This window comes from Bos grunniens, chromosome 19, assembly GCF_055505025.1.
Source record: "Bos grunniens cultivar Pamir isolate PY7600 chromosome 19, Bosgru_T2T1.0, whole genome shotgun sequence".
Lineage (NCBI taxonomy): Eukaryota > Metazoa > Chordata > Mammalia > Artiodactyla > Bovidae > Bos > Bos grunniens.
Window position 1 is genome coordinate 27181558 of NC_141183.1, and position 19140 is coordinate 27200697.

Consider the following 19140-nt stretch of genomic DNA (forward strand, 5'->3'; position numbering starts at 1 on the left):
ACTTTATTGTGCACCATTGTGCTCACTCAATTGTGTTCGGCTCTTTGTGACCCCATGGACTGTAGCCCACCAGGCTCCTCTGTCCTGAGAAGTTCCCAGGCAAGAATCCTGGAATGGATCGCCATTTTCCTCTCCAGGGGATCTTCCCAACCCAGGGATCGAACTACATCTCCTGAATCTTCTACATTGGCAGGCGGGTTCTTTACCACTGAGCCAGCTGATTAACTTTGTGTTCAAATATAACATAGATTCAGGAAATTACACATATTTTATGTACTTGTTTGATAAATTTTTGATAAATTGAACACACCCATAGAACCAGAACCTAGTGAGCCACTCCCTTGATTTCTAACAGCATAGAAAATAGTTTTGCCTGTTTTGTACATATAAATGGAATCAGATGGTATATACCTTTTCCTGTCTGGCTTCTCTCATTTAACAGTTTTTAATGAGTTTCATTCATATCTTTGGGTGTAGTCATAGTTCATTGGCTCTCATTGCTATATAATATTGAAATAATCATCACCATTTATTTATCTATTCTACTGTTGAGTAGGTAGTTTCCATATTGGAGATACAAATGCAAATATCCTGTCTTTTGGTGGGCACATGTATGATTTCTTTTGGCTGTATACCTAGGAATAGAATTTTGTACATTATTTTAAAAAGTGTACAATTCAATCATTTTTATTGTGTTTATGGATATGTGTAAGTCACACCCTGAGCTATCACCTCTCTATCCTCCCATCCCCTCTGCCCTAAGCAACCACTTACTCTACTTTTTGTCTCTACAGATTTGCCTAACCTCAACATGACATAAATGAAATTATACAATATGTGATTTTCTGTGTCTGGCTTCTTTCACTTACTACAGTATTTTCAAGGTTCATCCGTGTTGTAGCACGTATCAGTATTTTATTCCTTCTTATGGTCAAATAATATTCCATTGTACAGATATTCCCCATTTTGTCTATCCATTTATGCATTGCTGGATATTCAGGTTCTTTTCAGTTTTTGACTATTGTGGATAGTAATGCTCTAAACATTTGTGTACAAATCTTTGAACACTTGTTTTCACTTCTTTTGGGTATGTGCCTAAGAGTACAATTGCCAGGGCAAATGTTAACTCTATGTGTAACTCTTTGGAGAACCACCAAAAATGTTTTCCACAGCAGCTGCACCACTTTACATTCCCATCAGCAATGCAAAAGAGTTCCAGTTTCTCCACATGCTCCCCAAATTTGTTATGCTGGTTTCTTGTTTATACCTTCCTAGTGGGTACAGTTCGGTTCAGTTCAGTTCAGTCGCTCAGTCGTGTCCGACTCCTTGCGACCCCATGAATTGCAGCACGCCAGGCCTCCCTGTCCATCACCAACTCCCGGAGGTCACCCAAACTCATGTGCATCGAGTCGGTGATGCCATCCAGCCATCTCATCCTCTGTCGTCCCCTTCTCCTCCTGCCCCCAATCCCTCCCAGCATCAGGGTCTTTTCCAATGAGTCAGCTCTTCGCAGGAGGTGGCCAAAGTACTGGAGTTTCAGCCTCAGCATCAGTCCTTCCAAAGAAATCCCAGGGCTGGTCTCCAAGTGCTATTTAATTGTGGTTTCAGTTTACATTTCATGTGCTTGTTGGCCATTCATATATCTTCTTTGGAAAAATGTCTACTGAAGTCCTTTGCTTATTTTTTAATTGGGTTATGTGCATTATTTATAATTCAAGCATTTGGTTATTCATTTGAGCACTTCTTACATTCCAGGCCCTGTGAGGCACTGAAGACAAAACAGTGGATCCATTAGTTGCCAAACAAAACAATTATTTTTATAAGTAACCCTTGTTTCCTAACTTGTCTTATGAAATAAGATCTGGCAACAGATCTAGGCCTGAATTCTCACATGCCCATTCTCTGCGCACACCTTTAGGTGCGGCTGTGCTTTGTCTCCATTCCCTCCCAGCTCCTGCCTAGCTGACTGACTCCCAACTGGCATTTTATAACACCCACTCCAAGTAGCTAAAGACTTACTCTAGTTGTTTGAGTTGGGAGCACCTGGGACTCTTGGCGTCCTGCTCCAGCTCCTTAAACTTTCCACAAACAGACAACTTTTCCTAAAACCATATCTAGTTTCTTTTTCGGGTATAAATGGGGTATCTGCCACTTTGTTTAAGAATAGAAAAAGAAGTGGCCGCCCTTCTTGCTCAAGGTGTTTTGGGTGTGTTTGAGGAAGGAGAGAACTAGAATCAATGGTGTTTGCATTTGGGCTTTTGAAATGATGGGTGGTTCTTAAATTTATGAGCTTTGACATGAGTTTCTCAAACTCTTCAATCTTTTGAAGGAGCAACCTGTTTTCACTTCAACCTTGTCCTACCCCAGTCCCCGTTTCTTGGCTTCAATTAGTAAACAACTGTGGAAAAATAAAATTGAGATTAGACAATCTCTAGTGATCAGATAAGGACTAAATCCAGAGCCCATCTCATCCTTTCTCCCCAAATTGGGCAGGCAAGGCTATCATGCTGGGGTAGTGGTGCTGGATTCTCCATTCTCCACTTCAGGTTCAGCTATTTACCAGCTAGGCAGCCCACTTGGCCTCTTTGCACTTCAGTTTCCTTACCTGTACAAAGAGAGTTCATAATGCCCACCTGTATTTTTTAGAACTGGCTTAGTGTGTATCAGAGAAACCCCTTCTCACCATGGTTTTAGTAGATGGAGTTTTTCTGGGAAATGGCCAGTGTGTGGCTGGTGTGGTACAGCCTGCTGTCAGGCTCCATGTCCGTCTGTCTTGTTGCTCTGCGATGCCAAGCTCACCATGTGCTCCAAGAGAACTATCACAGGCAGCATTCCAGCCAGCAGGAAAGAAAAAGAGAAGATGTGCTTCCCTTTAAGGGCTCTTCTCCGAAGCTGTGCACACACATACACACAACCTCTGCTTAAATCCCATTGGCCAGACTTTATTCTTCAACCAGACCACCTACTGTGGAAGCTTGGAAATGTGGTGTCTATTCCACATGGCCATGGCCAGGTAAACATCTGAGGGTGTATTATTAAGGGAGAAGGGGCTACTGGGAGTCTCTGTCATTCCACCTATCAGAGCCGCTGTGAAGATAAAGGAGACAGTACACTTTTGAACTACATTTGGGGATGCTGTGCTTAGTCCCTCAGTTGTGTCTGACTCTTTGCAAACACATGGACTATAGCCCACCAGGCTCCTCTGGGGGATTCTCCAGGCAAGAATACTGGAGTGGGTTGCCAGTATTGCCTGGGATTGCCAGGGGATCTTCCCAACCCAGGGATCGAACCCAGGTCTCCCACACTGCAGGTAGATTCTTTACTGTCTGAGCCACCAGGGAAGGGCACATAAATCAACCTGTTGATTTGTCAGCTAGGCATTCCAAGAGGCCACTGAAAACCATGGTGAGTGTGTAGAAAATCATATTCCACACCAAACAGGACTCTGGGACATTTTGAGAATAAGGGGATCCGTGTTGTGAAACAGATGCCCCAGCTCCCCACTTTTAATGCTTTGTTGACAACAAGACCATTAAACTGGCTGAAATCTGTGTTTTTCTGCCTTCTAATCCAGATGCTGGGCTGTTGGGAGGTGGCTTACCAAGGCTTCAAGGGCAGTGGTAAACCACTGAATGCAAAAAATGTATTTAGTTTGGATTCACCAGTTGTAAGCAACAGAAACCCAACTCAGACTAGCTTAAATGTTTGTTCATATTTTAGATTACATATATAAGTAAGATCATGCAACATTAGACTTTCTGCTTCCGGCTTATTTCCCTTAAGCATAATGTCCTTTGGATTCATCCATGTTGTTGCAAATGGAATTCAGCTCCTCTCTCCCCTCACCAAACTAGTTTAAATTCAAGGAGGGACTTTATTGACTGGTGACAGTGAAAAGTCCAGAGGCAGGTAGACTCAACACGTGACTGTCCAGGTATTCGACAAGCTCAGGATTAAGTCTGTCGCTGGGTCTTCCTGGCTGTTTCTGTTTTTGTCTCTGTCTTTCCATCTCTCTACTTTCCCCTGTGTTGACTTTCTTCCTAAGCAGGTTTTCTCTACATGCTTGCTCTTACACCCATCACTGTGGCAAACCCAAGAAAGGAGCACATCTGTTTCCTAGTGGGCAAAAATAGTGCCCTCCACATTATGCCTGTGAGAGAAGGATTTGGGTACACAGTCTCTTGAGGGGTGCCATGGTGACTACGAGGAACTACCTCAGTAGTTCTTTAGGTCTGCCAACCTGAGTGGTAGAATGCGGGGGCTGGCAGGGCTTCAGAGGCCTGTGACTTCTGGCTGTTTTCTGTCCTAGCACACCTGAGGAAACCAGCTGGCTTAGGTGGCTCACTACAATCTTTGAGAAGATTGCCCAGGGAGGTGATCTAGATAGCATCCCTTTGAGGATAACCACAGATCCAAGTCCTCAGACTTTATAGGTGGGGAGGCTGAGGCCCAGGGAGGAGAAGACACAGGTATCTTCACTTGGATTTTCTTGAGAACAGGTACGTGGGTGCAGGTGGTTTATTTGTGATCCTGGGAAGCAGGAGTGAGGGAGTATGGAGAGGAGACAAGAAGTCAATTTGGGGCGTGTGTGGGCAACCAGGATCTTACCGCACCCCCCCCCCCCGCCCCCAGGCTTGATGCCTCCCAGAACCACCCAGACACAGAAGGAGAAACTTGAGTGAGTCCCTGATGACAGAACCACAAGACACTGCCCTATCAGTGAAACTAGAAATGTGCTGAGGACACATGTCAAGGGACACCGAAGGTGTTTGTGACAATCTCCCACCCAGCCAGTGGCACACTTGGGATGAGACCTCAGGCCCCCAGCTCCATCCAGTGCTCACTCGCTCTCCAGTTTGTGACTCATCTTTATTGAAGTCAGGACAACCTACCCATCAGCCTGCACTGGGACACACCCTCATGTGACGTGAGGTCTCCTCTCTCATTTATAGGGAAACCCAGTTTTGCTCCCCTCTGCCCTGCATACTTTATTCCATCCAGAAATTCTCCCTCATAAGCCAGAAGCAGCCAATCGGTGACAATTAGGATTGGCCTTTTCAGCTCAGCAACTGTAGGACTGAATCATCAGGAAGGGCCCCCAGGGCCCACACCACCCTGGGGTGGTGGTCTGGAAAGCCTGGATCTGGAGCAAGCCCTCTCGGATGAGAACAGGGTCTGAGAGCTGTCACATACTTCTCTGGGCCTGGATGGGAGCCCAGCACCTGTCACCCAGGTCTGGCAAATGGGCATAAGCAGGCCTAAGCTTATGATACTTAGACTTCTGGGGACCTTTTTTAAAAAAAATAATAATTAATTGTTTTAATAATTCATAACAGTTTTAGTTACAGAATAACTGAGTAGATCATACATGCAGTTCATTATGCCCACCCCCGACCCCATCCCTGGCACTGTTTCTCTGATATTAACATCTGCATTCGTATGGCACATTACAATTAGTGAACTAGTATGGTACATTATTGGCTTCCCAGGTGGCACTAGTGGTAAAGAACCTGCCCACCAGTGTAAGAGACACAGGTTCAACCCCTGAGTCAGGAAGATCCCCTGGAGGGAGGGCACAACAACTGACTCCAGTATTCTTGCCTGGAGAATGTCATGGACAGAGGAGCCCGGGGGGCTACAGTTCATAGGGTCACAGAGTCAGACTAGACTGAAGCAACTTAGCACACATGCAGGCATGGCACATTATTGTTGACCATGGTCCAAGTTTACATCAGGGTTTAGTCCTTGTGTTAGATTATTCTGTGGGTTTTGACAGATACCCAGGGGTCTTTTTACCAGGAGGAAGTGGTGTCTAGAATGAGGCCATTCCCAGCCCGCCCAGGCTACCTCTCAGCATGACTGACCTTAGAGTCCCTTTCCAGGGTTTGGATACCAAGGCTCCAGACCCTTGGCACTGAGTGGAAACTGAGGAGTAGGCGGGGGAGAACCTTCTCTCTGATTAGGGACAGAGGTCAGCATCCAGGTTTTGATTTCCCAAGGGCAAAGTAGCTCCTATGTTAAATGGGTCCCTGGCGATGGGGCAGATCAGACAGTTTCTGGAGTTTCCTGCACACGTTGTATGCAACCTGCTTCCTAGCACGATGTGCCAGCCTTTGGTTCCAGGGAGGCCTGGCTTGGTGCAGTTGAGCACATAGCCCCTCTTCCCACAGTTCTGGAGAGCTGGATCACACTGTCCCCTTGCCCGTCGGAGGCTTCAGCTATGTCCAGGGCCACGTCGGATTGCACCTCAGTAACAAGACCGTGGGGCGGTGCCTGGATGCCACAGCACAGAGGGTCCCAGACCAGGAGGCCTTGGTTGTCCACCATGAAAACATCAGGTTGACCTTTGCCCAACTCAAGGAGGAGGTGGGTCCTGACTTTGAACCTTCAAAGTGGGCAGGTGCTGGCCCCCAGGTGCCAAGCTTGGTGGAGCTGCAAGGGTGGTGCCTGGCTATGGGGCAGGGTGCTGGGGCTGCCTGAGAGACCCCAAGGAATGTCAGGAGAGGAGGGCAGGGCTGAGGCAGAGGAGGTCCAGGTGCCTCCTGCATCAGTCGTTTCTGGGACACTGGTTAACTATGCATGTTCCCAAGTCCCCCTCCAGACCTCAGGCCTGCGTATCTGCCTGTCCCTCATTCCCAAGTGCTTCTGATGTGAACCCCTGGGCCAAAGGTTAAAGTCAGACTCATGGGCTCCTTTCTGCTCACCTGCATCTCACTCCTCTGTTCCCCTTCTGTTTACTCCAGGTGGATAAAGCTGCTTCTGGGCTCTTGAGTATCGGCCTCCGCAAGGGTGACCGGCTGGGCATGTGGGGACCCAACTCCTATGCATGGGTACTCATGCAGCTGGCCACAGCCCAGGCTGGCATCATTCTGGTGAGGAGGGGATTACCTGGCATAGCTGGGTATGCAGGGGGGAGGGCATCATTCAGGGGAGCTCCCTGGACCCTTGGCCCCAGAATCACACCAGTGCCTGGCTGGTTTCAGACCAGCTAGTGCTTTCTGCTGAAGCCCACCAGGGAAGCCTGAAGGTACAGGGTGCTGCCTCTGAGGGTGGAGGGGCTGCAAATGGCAGCATCTGCCCAGGACACGTGACGTGCCCTCACTGTCTCCACCAGGTATCTGTGAATCCAGCGTACCAGGCTATGGAGCTGGAGTATGCCCTCAAGAAGGTGGGCCCATTCCTTGGGTACTGTGGGAGAAGCCAGCTAGTACCTAGCACAGGGGGCTTCCAGTTGTCACAGAAGGCTGAGAGGGGTGGGGGGCATGCACAGGGAACACCCTGAGTCTGTCCTTCTTCAGGCAGTGGGTGGGAGGAGGGGATGGTAGGTCATACAGGCTAGTGTGTGTGTCGGGGGTGGTGGCTGTGTGTATGGGAGAGAGAGCAACTGTCAGGACTCTACCACATTCCCAGGCTGGGGCTTCCTGCTGACCGTGGTGGGGGGCTCCCCTTCTACAGGTGGGCTGCAAAGCCCTCGTATTTCCCAAGCAATTCAAGACTCAGCAATACTACAACATCCTGAAGCAGATCTGTCCAGAGGTGGAGAAGGCCCAGCCAGGGGCCTTGAAGAGTCAGAGGTGGGGGTGTCTGGGTTGAGAGGGGTACATCATGCCTTTTCCTGGCCCCCTCACTCCTTACCCATCTCTGTGGGCCATCCCTCTCATCATGCTCCCCACCGCCAGGCTTCCAGATCTGACCACAGTCATCTCGGTGGATGCCCATCTGCCAGGGACACTGCTTCTAGATGAGGTGGTGGCAGCTGGCAGTCAAGAGCAAAATCTGACCCGGCTCCGGCACACCCAGCAGTTCCTGTCCTGCCATGACCCCATCAACATCCAGTTCACCTCGGTACGGCAGAGATCTCCAGGTCCTGAACCCAGGCTGGCATGCTAACACCTGCCTGCCCTGAGACCCGCCCCGAGAGCAAGGAGGCAGCAGAGATCAGTAGAGCACTCTCCTGCGGCCAGCCCTAGCTGTCCCCTCTGCCCTGGAAAACATCAGCAACTAGAGTCCTTGTCACATGCCCCTCTCCCCTGGCCCTCTTGTCCCAAGCACAGGGGCAGATGTGCTGAGCCGCCACAGGTCAGAGCCCCTCATTTGGCAGATGGGGAAACTGAGACCCCGAGAGGCCATCTGCTGGTGAGCCTCTGAGCCACCTTATAAGTGGCCTGAGAGTAGACCTTCTCTGCCACATTTCTGAATCCTAACACCTGGCACCGTGCAGGCACAAGGCAAGTTGCTAAATATGTACTGAGTGAATGAATGGATCTAGGGCAACAATCTCAGTCTCCTGACTCCCAGTCCAGTGCTCTTCCATGCCGTGGCCCAGGGTGGGAAGGGGATGGGATGAAAGAGGCCAAGCTATCAGCTTCTTGTCTTGTCAGGGGACAACCGGCAGCCCCAAGGGGGCCACACTCTCCCATTACAACATTGTCAACAACGCCAACATGATAGGGCAGCGCCTGAGACTGCACCAGAAGGTGAGGGGGTGCTGGCCCAGCAAGGGCTTCCTGGCACCCTGCAGGGGTGGGGGCTTGCTGGGTTCCCCCTTCTGGTTAGAGGAGCTCGGCTTCTGGCCCCACAATAGACCCAGCTCCTGCTTCCATCTCCAGACGCCAGAGGAGTCGCGGGTAGTGCTGCCTAGCCCCCTGTACCACTGCCTGGGCTCTGTGGGGGGCACAATGGTGAGCCTGATGCACGGTGTCACCCTCATCCTGTGCTCTCCGGTCTTTGAGGGCAAGAAGACGCTGGAGGCCATCAGCAGAGAAAGGTGGGCATCAGTGGGCAGCTATCTGTGGGCTGATAAGATCCTCCTGTTCCTCACTCCTGGGCCCTGATTCCTTTCCAAGCTGTCTCCGCCCTCCAATCAAGAGAAATGGAGATGGGGTAGTGGGAGATTCTCAGGAGACCAGTCCCTCCCTCCAAGGAGCTTCTGCTTATATCCCACAGTTGTAGCCGTGGCCCTTACTGTAGGCTTAGAGTCTGGTGGGTGAGAGGAGGAAGTTCCCTTCTACTTCCAAGCCTGATTTTGAGATGCACCTCCCTTATACAGAGGCTCCTTCCTGTATGGGACCCCCACAATGTTCGTGGACGTTCTGAACCAACCAGACTTCTCCAGTTACGACATCTCAACCATGCGTGGAGGTGGGATGGGGCCAAGAGTGGTGAGGCCAGGACTAGCCTAGTGAGCTGCATAAGTGCCCAATCTTTCATTTAGGGGCAAAAAGGCCACTAAACATGGGTGGGAGGGAGGGAAATCCTCTATGTCCCTAGACACCAGCCTAAGACCAGCTGCCTAGACATCAGCCTAAGGACAGCTGCCAGGTCTAGAAACAAGTCCAGGGTTGGGAAGCAAAGGGAATGTTATTTCCTAAAAAGGGCTACAGGTGAATGGGAGTCTACTGGACCTGGAGAAGGTGGGAGCTGTGTCAGCCCTCTCTCCGATTCAGGTGTGATTGCTGGGTCTCCTGCACCCCCAGAGCTGATCAGAGCCATCATCAACAAGCTGAACATGAAGGAGCTAGTGGTAAGTAGAGGCAGGGGCTGGGGTGGAGGGCAGGCCAGGGCTGGGCAAGAACAGATTGCTGGATGTGTCGAGGAGTCCAGCCTGGGTCTCCAAGGAAGACCCTTCGGCTGGCCCTCCTTCTAGAAAGCAGATGTGAGAAACTGCAGTCTGACCTCATCAATAGCTCTCAAGTCACAAAGACAGGTGACAGGGGAGTAAATATTATACATACATAAATTTATATTTATAGAAATCTGGGGAAGAAATGCAGCGTGGGAGGATGTGTGGCAAAGCACCAGTGTCCTGGCAGGTGGGGGCTGGCAGAGTTGAGGGTAGGGGCTTCAGACCCTTCCTAGGAGCAAGGGGTAGGGCAAGGATCTGATGTTTGTTTCCAAATGACAGGGAAAGGGAAATCAAGAGGAGGATTCTGGAAGGGTGGCCATCCTGATGGTCACCCTGTTCTGGTCCTAATGGACTTGGGGGTCTTAGCAACAGCTTCTCTGAGAGGAGCTGTGGCCGTGAGGCCAGGCGTGCTGGAGCTCTCAGCATCAAGTGGAGCTGGGTTTGTGCTGGAGTGCCCGGGTGCCCTGCCAGGACATGTCTAGGTGTGAACAGATCTATGTATCAGCAGAGGGTGTTGGGAGAAGATGGGAGTCAGAGGTGAGAGGATCAGTAGTTTCTCCGGCAGAAGGCAGAGGCCAGTCACCAGGACTGGCTGGGTCAGGACCTGTGGTGAGGCAAGGACTGGTGTCAGGACCCCAACAGTCTAGATGCTGTTCGGAGAGAATGGTGGGAGTCCTAGGAGGTATCATTTTCCCCCTTAGAGGAGGGAGCCCCAGTCCTCCCCTCCTTTCCCTGTAAAAATGGAAGTATCCTGGGACACCCTCCTCAATTCCAGAGTCTCCAGAGAGAGAATAGGGGCCATGCCCATTGGACCCCACCTGTTTAATGGCGGCCGGCTTTCTTGGACCTCTTGGTGGGGAACTTGCAGCCGCGGAAGGCGTCCGTGTCACGAATGTGCTGGCCCCTGAACTTGGCGGGTGATGCGCAAGTGGCATCAGGGCGAGAGGTCTTGGCTTCCAGCCACCTGGAGAGACAGAGAGTTGCTGGGGTTGGGGAAGGGATGGAAGAGTACTGGAGGTGAGGACAGTGAGCCATGGGGTCAGGTTGACTTTGCTTTGGGGTAGTCTGGAACTGTCATCTTCATTTTACAAATGGGGAAGTGCCCAGCGTCCCACACCTCTTAGGGAGCAAATCTAGGACATATGCCTAGGATGTCTTAGTGCAGGGTCAGTATGTCTCCACTCCATCACAGGAGGATGGCCTCTAGGGGTACTACTGGGGCCCTCTCACCTCCGAAGGCCCCGGAGCTGGCAGGTACACTTCCAGGGGTTGTTGGTGAGGGTGAGGGTCTCCAGGCTGTCAAAGGGGAAGTTGGAGGGCAGCTGGTGCAGGCGGTTGTTCTCCAGATGGACATGTTTCAGCGTGGTCACACCCAGGAAGGCACCGTCAGAAAACTAGGGAGCAGGGTGGGTGTGAGTGAGCAGCTCAGTCCCAGTGTCCAGCCTCTCCCAGCTCTATGCTCCCACGGGGCAGGGTCCACCCCGAATGCAAGCAGTGGTGCCCTGAGCAGGTTCACAGCGTGACTAGGTTTTCTCAGAAGATCTAATCCATACAATGGTCTGTTGAGCTAGGTAGTGTTATTTTCAATATGTAGATTGCAGGGCAAGGTTAAGTCCCTTGCTCAGGGTGGCACTAGGGAGTCAACAGTAGCTGCAGGGCCACTTCTAGCTCCTTTTCCTCTGGCACCGTGCTCCCTGTGCAAACACTGGGACTGGGGAGGCAGCCAGAGTTTGGCCTCCGTGGCCCAAGCTGGCACAGAGTGAAGCTGGCCAGTGTTTGGTGGGATGGGCCTTGGGCCCAGGCTCCCCACAGGCCCAGGGTCCTGCATGCCCCCAGCTTTGTCCTCCCTGCTCCCGCACTGCCTGCCAGGCACTATTTGCGGAGCCACCTTGGTGGAGTCTTGGGCCAGGCTGGCTGGCTCCAGAGGAAACATTCTATTGGTGCCCACATCTTGGCCCAGACGTCACAGTTCCTGCCTGGCCTCGCCTGCCCCAAATGAGCCCCTGCTTCCCCGCTGTACTTCCCACTGAAAGGCCACGCTGGCAATAATGGGCCACAGGGGACTGTGACTTCAGCTGGGGAGTGTTCGGGGCTGAAGAAGGGCAGGCTCGGGCAGGCTCTGTCCGCCCAGATGAAGGCCGGTTGCTATCCAGGTGATTCTGCCCTCATCTCTGTGCCTGTGGTCCAGGGAAGGGTGTGAACCTCCCTGGTATTCAGACTGTTCTGATCTATCTTCCCACCTTACCCTGTTTCCTGCCCAAACCTCCTGGTGAAGGCCCTGCGCCAGAGCAATTTTCTAGTCCCAAGAAGGGATTCCACCCTGACCCAAGGCAGCAGCACCTGGCCAGGCACTGGGCATCTGAGGGAGGACAAAGTCAGGAGATGGGTCTGGTGACCAGGGTGGGCAAAGGGCAGTGAGTGGTCTGGGGCACAGTGAGGCATGGCCAATCTTTCCTGTGGGGAGACACCTAGGGTCCTTGTGCCGAAGGTTGACAGTAGTGAGTGGCTCTTGCCTTTTCCCCTTCATAGAACCCATGGATGCCATGCCTGCAGCCTGGGGCAGGCCCCTAGTCCATGGTCCCCACTCAGCTGAAATGACCCTGAGAATGCAGTGGAATGTATGTGTGTGGACTGGGGGTGGGGTGGGGGATCCACCAGGGCCTCTGGGAGGCATGGAGGCGGTCTTCCTCAGTTATGTGCTCCCTGCTCATTCCCCAGCCCCCCACTCCACCTTAGCACTCATGCACACTCCCCACCAGGAACAGGGTCTCTTTGTGGGCCTGATTTGCCCAGCTCCTCTGGAAGGCTTCTCAATAAACAAACCTCCCTTTATGGGGTGGTAGGTTTACTGGAGGCAGGAAAAAAACAGCAGAGGAGGGGTGGAAGGCCTAACAGGAAGAGGTGGCTTCTGCACACAGCAGGGGGGTTGAGGGCCCTGGATATGCCTCCTGGGGGCCATTGGTGGGGCCAGGACAGCCTAACTCTGTTTATAAGTAGGAATCTTAGGAGGGTAGTGGCTGAGACTCAGGACAGGGACAGCAGGGCAGGATTTGGGGTGGGGACATGATAAGAAGACTGAAGCGACTTAGCATGCATGCATGCATTGGAGAAGGAAATGGCAACCCACTCCAGTATTCTTGCCTGGAGAATCCCAAGGACAGGGGAGCCTGGTGGGCTGCCGTCTATGGGGTTGCACAGAGTCGGACACGACTGAAGCGACTTAGCAGCAGCGATAAGATGAGGACAGAGCTCCACACCTTGGAGACAGCCACTGGTAGAGGAATTTTAGGGGAGAGGGGATGGTGCCCAGCTGTGGCCCTGGATCCCCGGGCCTCCTGGCAGTGAAGAAGGAGCCAGGGCACAGCCCCGCAACCAGGAGCTCACCTTCTCCAGGTTGGTGTTGTCCAGCCAGAGCGTCTCCAGGTATCTGCCGAAGGACTGGAAGGCATTATCGGGAATGCTTTTCAGGGGATTGTGGGACAGCTTCAGCTCCTCCACCACCCTCAGCTTGCTCAGAGCAGCTGAGGGGTAGCTGGACAGCTGGTTCCTGTCCAGGTAGAACTTGGCAAGGTTTTCCACGTCGTCCAGAGCGCCGGGCTGCAGGGAACTGAGTGAGTTTTCTGACAGGTAGAGCCAGCGCAGGTCCTTGGCGCCCTGGAAGGCACCTGAGCGCAGCTCTCGGATCTTGTTGTTGTTGAGCTGCAGGATGAAAAGGTTGACCAGAGGGGAGAGCAGCCCCCGGGGCAGCTCCGTCACCTTATTGTGGTCCAGGTAGAGGTAGGTGAGCTCGGTCAGGTCGTCAAAGGCACCGGCACGCAGCACGCGGATGTCGTTATGGGACAGGTACAGGTAGATGAGCTGCTTGAGGCCTCGGAAGGCGCCAGCGGCCACCTCGCGGATCTGACAGTGCTGCAGGTGCAGCGACACGAGGTTGGGCATGGCCCGAAATGAGTTGGCTGCCAGCACAGGGAAGTTGTTGCGCTGGAGGTTAAGCAGCTTGGTCTTCTCTGACACCTTGGGGATCTTCTGCAGCCCCACCTTGTCGCAGATGACGTGCTGCAGGTCGCTGTGGCAGTGGCAGTTCTGGGGGCAGGCGGCCAGCGCAGGCAGCAGGCTGGCCAGGAGGCCCAGGCTGAGGCTGAGCAGGAGCATCGGGCGGGCCATGGCCAGGACGTCTGGGGCCGAGGCAGGGGGCAGCGGCAAGTCCTCAGCGCTCGGTCTCCCGCCCTATTTATATGGTGGCCCTGACCGCAGCCGGCAGCCAGAGCCAGCTCCTACGTGGAGCCGGAGGCCACCGGGTTAACTCCCTCCCGCCCAGAGCTGCGCCCCTGCCCTCGACGGGGAAGGGCCCTCCCACCCTGGGGACTCTGCGGGGGGCCGCACTGGCCCTGAACCTCGGCCCCTAGCTCGGGCCCCTGTCTCCCTGCCCTCGGACCCGCTCCCTGCCCACCCCATCTCCTCTCCGCCCGGGGCGGGGGAGGGTATGGGTGTGTCCAGGACCCAAGTTTACTCCCTAGTCGGGGAGAGGGGCAGCCCCCGAACTTATTTGTTTGCTCAAGTCTGAGCCTCCACGCCTCCCCCCAGACGCCCTCGGCCGCGTGCCCTGGACCCAGCGAGGGAGGAAGCAGGGCCTGGCAGCCGGACGCGAGTCTCGCCGCGGTCGCCGGCCGGCGGCGCTTTAATGGGGCTCTTGTGCAGCGCTGGCGGAGCGTGAGAGCCACCCTGGCGTCGGGCTCCCCGCTCCAGCTGCTCTCGAGAAGGTGGAGCTCCTCCCCGCCCTCGACTGGCCCTGGCCTCTCTCTCCCAGCCTCAAGCTGGCTTTCTGTCCCCTGCACCCCCTGTATCCCTTTGCCACGACTGAAGGCAACCAGAAAAGTGGGAACTGGCGGCGAGGGGATGACCCACAGGCCTCGGCAAACACCTAAAGACCACAGGCACGGTGGCTCTGTCTTCCCCCCTCCCTAATCTCCCTAAAATGTCCACATCTCCTCATACCTACCCCACCCTGCAGTGGTCAGGACCCTTTGTGGGGGGTGGTTCTCTAGGGGTGGTGGCCAGAGTGGCGCCAAGGTGTACCTGGCAGAAGCCACACCCGGGCAGTGGCCCCAGGACTGTAAGGGTGGGTGAGAGGGCTGGGTCCCAACAGCTCAGGCTTCACGACCCCAGGTCCTGTGGGCAGCCCTACCCCAGCCAACTGGGTCTCTGTGTGTCTACTTGTCAGCCACGGTGTCTGGGTTCCTGTGGAAACGGGAGGGTGGGCAGGCAGAGTCACAGCTCTGGCCCCAAAGCAAGCTCTGGGCTGACTGGTAGGAGTTCTTGTCTGTGTTGGGGGGTGCGAGGAGAAACCAGACCCCAAGTCTTGCCAGACCCCAGCTATGCCTGATTCATGCCCACTAACACAGGAGGGGAGGGGAGGGCTGAAGGATGAACGGACGAACAAAGGTCTGGTGTCTTTGCTGGCTGGAAGGAACCTCCCCAGCCCCTCTCCCTTCATGCGGTGCTCAGGTGCGGAAGCCTGCCGTCCTAAGCCCCTTCCAGCCATTGCCTCTGGATGGGGGTCATACTTGGGCCAGAACACTGTCTTGTGGTATTCCTCCAAGGCTGACTGCTGCTTTTCTGTTGCTCAGGATGTTCCAACCACTAGAAGGGGGGCTGGGGTGTGTGCCACTGGCTTTGTAAACCCTTGCTTTGGCTGTATTTTTATTTTGAGCAAAACAAATTTACAGGAAACTTTCCAGAATTTGAAGGGGGGGGCACCCTACCCCAAGACCAGGCATTTATCCCGGGTTTCGAGTGGATGGGGCAGGATAGGGGTAGGTGGCTGGTATCTGTGTAGCTCCCGTCTGGGCCAAGGCAGGCTGGCTTTCTCATCAAATTTATGGATTCTTCAGCTTGGAAAGAAGGGGCAGGGGATGCTGTGGCCTGAAATCGGGAAGGGGGTGTTAAGACAGCCTGGGGATGGGGTGGGGAAGCTGAGATGTTGGTAACTGGGAGCCACAGGCTAAACCATGTGGTTGCTCCAAGGAACCAGGAAGACTGAGAGCCCGGCTGGAAGAGAATGGCTTCCCTGCTCTCAATTTTATTTCAGACCTGGGCCCCCTGCTAGTTGAGCTAGTCTGACTCTATATCCAGTGCCTTTGCCTTCTGACCCCTGACCTCTGCCAAATATGCCTCTTTTCCCACTGTTCAACTGCTTCCATCCCCCACAACCCACTCCCCACCCCAGGTCCTTCCCTCAGGGTAACTTCCCCATCCTTCTGCTCCCCAGGCTCTGTTCCAAACACCCTTTCTGGCTCCTCTAGGTGGCTTATGGAACCACAGAGAACAGCCCCGTGACCTTCATGAACTTCACTGAGGACACTGTGGAGCAGAAGGCAGAAAGTGTGGGCAGAGTCATGCCTCACACAGAGGTGGGCCCCAGACACCCCCCTCCCACCACTCACCTGGGTGTGCCCCTGGGACATTTATTGCTTTCAATTAGAGATCCAAACAGCTCACTCCAGACACTGAGAACCCCCAGCCACGAGGTCTTCCTGGCCCTGGCCTGGGGCTTTCTCTGTGGGCTGAGGCCTGAACTGGGAAGAGCTGGAACAGTGGCCAGCTGCCAGCTGAACTTCTCTGCAGCCTCCCTTCCTGTCTGAGGTGTGTTTTTGCCAAGCCCACTGTCTGTTTTGGGGCAGCCAGAACAGCCTCATAGAGGAGCCAGAGCACAGAGATTTTTCCTACACAGCTCTTTCTCTCCCATAGCCTTCCCCTCCTTCCCCACCTCATTTCAGCAGATTTCCTCTTTGTGCTTGGCATAAACAGTTTCCCAAATAGCTTCTCCCTCTGGGAGTCCCTTGCATCTTGAAGACTGACCCAGAGCACCTTTCACTCTCAAATTCCCAGCCTCCAGTGCTGATGCTTTATGCCAGCGTACCCGCCTTGTACTTTCCCCTCCCGCCTTGTACCTCGCCCCTCTGGGATTACTGCCAATGTGCTTCCCCTGGGGCCAACCTCTCTCCTCCCTAAAGTGAGTGTGCAGTGACACCAGTCCCTCCCATGTGTCTGCCGTGTTCCATGTGTCACTCACTGAGAGGCCTGCCTGTGAGGCAGACAGGCCGGGTGCGGTTCTCCCCATTTCACAGATGCAGACACGAGGCACAAGGGCTAAGCTTTCCTTGCCAATGGTTGTGGCTCATTTCTCGACCAGGCTTTCAGATTCTACCTGTCTGCCACCTCTCCTGTTCATGTGGCCCTGCTCTGCCACCCTCTTTGGCTTCTTTATTTACTGCTTAGTGGGAAGTAAGAGGAGACTCCCTTCCTTCTGCACAGTTTATAATTCTTTAGCTGGTCTGGCCCCCCTTCTGGCCTCCTTCTCTGAGCAGCTCCCACCCACTCTGTTTCCCCCACACCTCCTGACTTGGGCCTCAACTGTTCTTTCATGCCCAGCTCAGGTACCCAACTGGTGACAGATCTACTCAGCCTGCGTCTCCATTCCTTGGGGATGGGCAGAGCCAGGGGGATTCATTATAGGGGGAAAGAAGGCAAAGCTCTCCCCATTCCTGAGGCCCCTCATCCTGAAGTGAGAGGGTGGGAGGCCCCAGCCTGAAGCTGCCTGGTCCCAGGCCCAGATTGTGAACACGGAGACGGGGACACTGACAGAGCTGAACACACCTGGAGAGCTGTGCATCCGAGGGTACTGCGTCATGCTGGGCTACTGGGGTGAGCCCCAGAAGACCGAGGAAGCAATTGGACAGGACAAGTGGTACCGGACGGGGTGAGAAGGCGGGGCAGGGTGGAGCGGTCGGCTGCCGAGGGGAAGCTGGGGGTCCTGAGGCTGAGTTGGGAACACTGAACTAGAACTGGGAGAACCAGTTGTCAAGATAGCCCCTTCCCATCTCGGAGACTTAAGTTTCAAAAATGTATAAAATGAGGATGATCATATTTTCCAAATAGGGCTCCTGGAAGGACCAAACGCAGTACAGATGAGAACTCCTAGGGTAGTGCCTGCAAAATCTGAGCCTAGATTCAGGCAGTCATTTAATTCAGTAAATTCTAATTATGCACCCGCCATGTGCTGGCACTGTTCTAAACACTGGTGGTCCAGGGGAAAGCAATGGGGAGGACCTGCTATTACTTCCCCCATGTCTGGTGGAGGGAGACAGATACAGTCAAGATCGTTTCCAACATTCATAAACACAACTAATAAGATAGGGTCACAGGAGAGAGAGTGGCTGTGGTGGAGAAGCGAGATTCCTTTCTCTTTGGTGATCAGAGGAGGCTTCTCTCAGGTGGAAATGTTTGAGCTGAAACCTGAATGGTAAGAAGCCAGCCCCAAAAGGTGTATGCATAGATATGTTGAGAGAGAGAGAGAAAATATGCTCTAGGTATGGGTTTACTCGGTTTGGTCTGCCTCCTATATGAGATAGTTCCTCCTGTTTGATCCAGGTAATGTCTTGTTCGTGCCATATGCCCCAGAGTCTAGAGTAGTGTAAGACATATGGTAGGTGTTTCCTAAGTGTTTGGGAGTGAGTGAGTGAGCCAGCCAGATGAGGCAGAGGTCAGAGGTAGCTCCTGGGCTTTCCTTGCAGAGACATTGCCATGATGGATGAGCAGGGCTTCTGCAAGATTGTGGGCCGCTCTAAGGATATGATCATCCGTGGCGGCGAGAATATCTACCCCGCCGAGCTCGAAGACTTCTTTCACACACACCCACAGGTTCAGGAAGTGCAGGTGAGGCACCCAGCCCAGGTGAGAGCCCAAGAGCAGGGGACACAGATGGGGATGTCTGATATCTGTCTCTGACTTTGGAAGGTGGTGGGAGTGAAGGATGACCGAATGGGGGAGGAAATCTGTGCCTGCATTCGGCTCAAGGAAGGGGAGAAGACCACGGCAGAGGAGATCAAGGCTTTCTGCAAAGGGAAGGTGGGAGCCTCAATTCACCCCAAGCATTGCTGTGCTGCCCAGTTCTCTAATACCCTCTGCCTGCCAACCTGTCAACCCACTGCCCACCATGACCCTACCCAACCTCATGCTTTATCCCCCTCTGGCCTACAGATCTCCCACTTCAAGATTCCCCGGTACATCGTTTTTGTCACAAACTACCCCCTCACCGTCTCAGGAAAGGTATGTAAGGAGACCAGGGAGGGGCAGGGAAGTTGGAGCCCAGGTGCAAAAGGTCAGGTGGCCCTGCCTGAGCCTCCCTGAGTGATGAGCCAGAGTCTGTTGAGAGGCTGGCAGTTGGGTCACAAGTTTGTCAGCTCACCCTGGTTTGCCCTGAACTTTCCTGGCTTTAGCCTGAGAAACTCCTCAGTCCCAGGCAAACCAGCAGGGCTTGGACACCCTAGCTAGCTTGCCTAATTCTCACTTCTTTCACTTTCCTCTAGATCCAGAAATTCAAACTTCGAGAGCAGATGGAGCAACATCTAAACCTGTGAATAAAGGAAAAGAGAAGATCCTTCCTCCCTGCCCTTCTCCCACATTCCCCATGTCTGCTTTGTGATCTGGCATAAAGAGCTTCTCTGTTTACTTTG

At 53.5% G+C, this 19140-nt stretch overlaps 2 protein-coding genes across 7 annotated transcripts in view; one reads left to right on the forward strand and one right to left on the reverse strand.

Annotated features, from left to right (window-relative positions):
* The window catches only part of ACSF2 (acyl-CoA synthetase family member 2), a 31301-nt gene extending 12161 nt beyond the window's left edge, over window positions 1–19140 (forward strand). Inside the window, exons 2-16 of one of the 4 annotated variants that reach the window (XM_086358129.1) lie at window positions 6171–6366; window positions 6744–6872; window positions 7115–7168; window positions 7456–7574; window positions 7680–7845; window positions 8382–8477; window positions 8610–8767; window positions 9050–9141; window positions 9447–9523; window positions 15928–16035; window positions 17233–17384; window positions 18199–18340; window positions 18422–18532; window positions 18665–18733; window positions 18994–19140. In XM_086358129.1, coding sequence (XP_086214255.1) covers window positions 6171–6366; window positions 6744–6872; window positions 7115–7168; window positions 7456–7574; window positions 7680–7845; window positions 8382–8477; window positions 8610–8767; window positions 9050–9141; window positions 9447–9523; window positions 15928–16035; window positions 17233–17384; window positions 18199–18340; window positions 18422–18532; window positions 18665–18733; window positions 18994–19044 — 1720 coding nt within the window. In that variant the 3' untranslated portion in view covers window positions 19045–19140. Of the gene's footprint in view, window positions 1–6170; window positions 6367–6743; window positions 6873–7114; window positions 7169–7455; window positions 7575–7679; window positions 7846–8381; window positions 8478–8609; window positions 8768–9049; window positions 9142–9375; window positions 9524–15927; window positions 16036–17232; window positions 17385–18198; window positions 18341–18421; window positions 18533–18664; window positions 18734–18993 lie in introns of all 4 variants that reach the window. The other 3 variants (XM_086358130.1, XM_086358131.1, XM_086358132.1) reach the window with 3 other exon arrangements.
* CHAD (chondroadherin) lies at window positions 896–14478 on the reverse strand. 3 transcript variants are annotated; one of them, XM_086358142.1, is made up of 4 exons: window positions 13010–14478; window positions 10856–11019; window positions 10444–10589; window positions 896–1768 (listed from the first exon to the last, which is right to left on the reverse strand). In XM_086358142.1, the coding sequence occupies exons 1-3, from the start codon at window positions 13787–13789 to the stop codon at window positions 10448–10450; spliced, it is 1086 nt and encodes a 361-aa protein (XP_086214268.1). In that variant the 5' UTR covers window positions 13790–14478; the 3' UTR covers window positions 896–1768; window positions 10444–10447. The 3 variants fall into 3 exon arrangements, with proteins under 3 accessions (XP_086214268.1, XP_086214269.1, XP_086214267.1); XM_086358143.1 differs by lacking the exon at window positions 896–1768 and adding an exon at window positions 3694–4530; XM_086358141.1 differs by lacking the exon at window positions 896–1768 and adding an exon at window positions 9719–10229.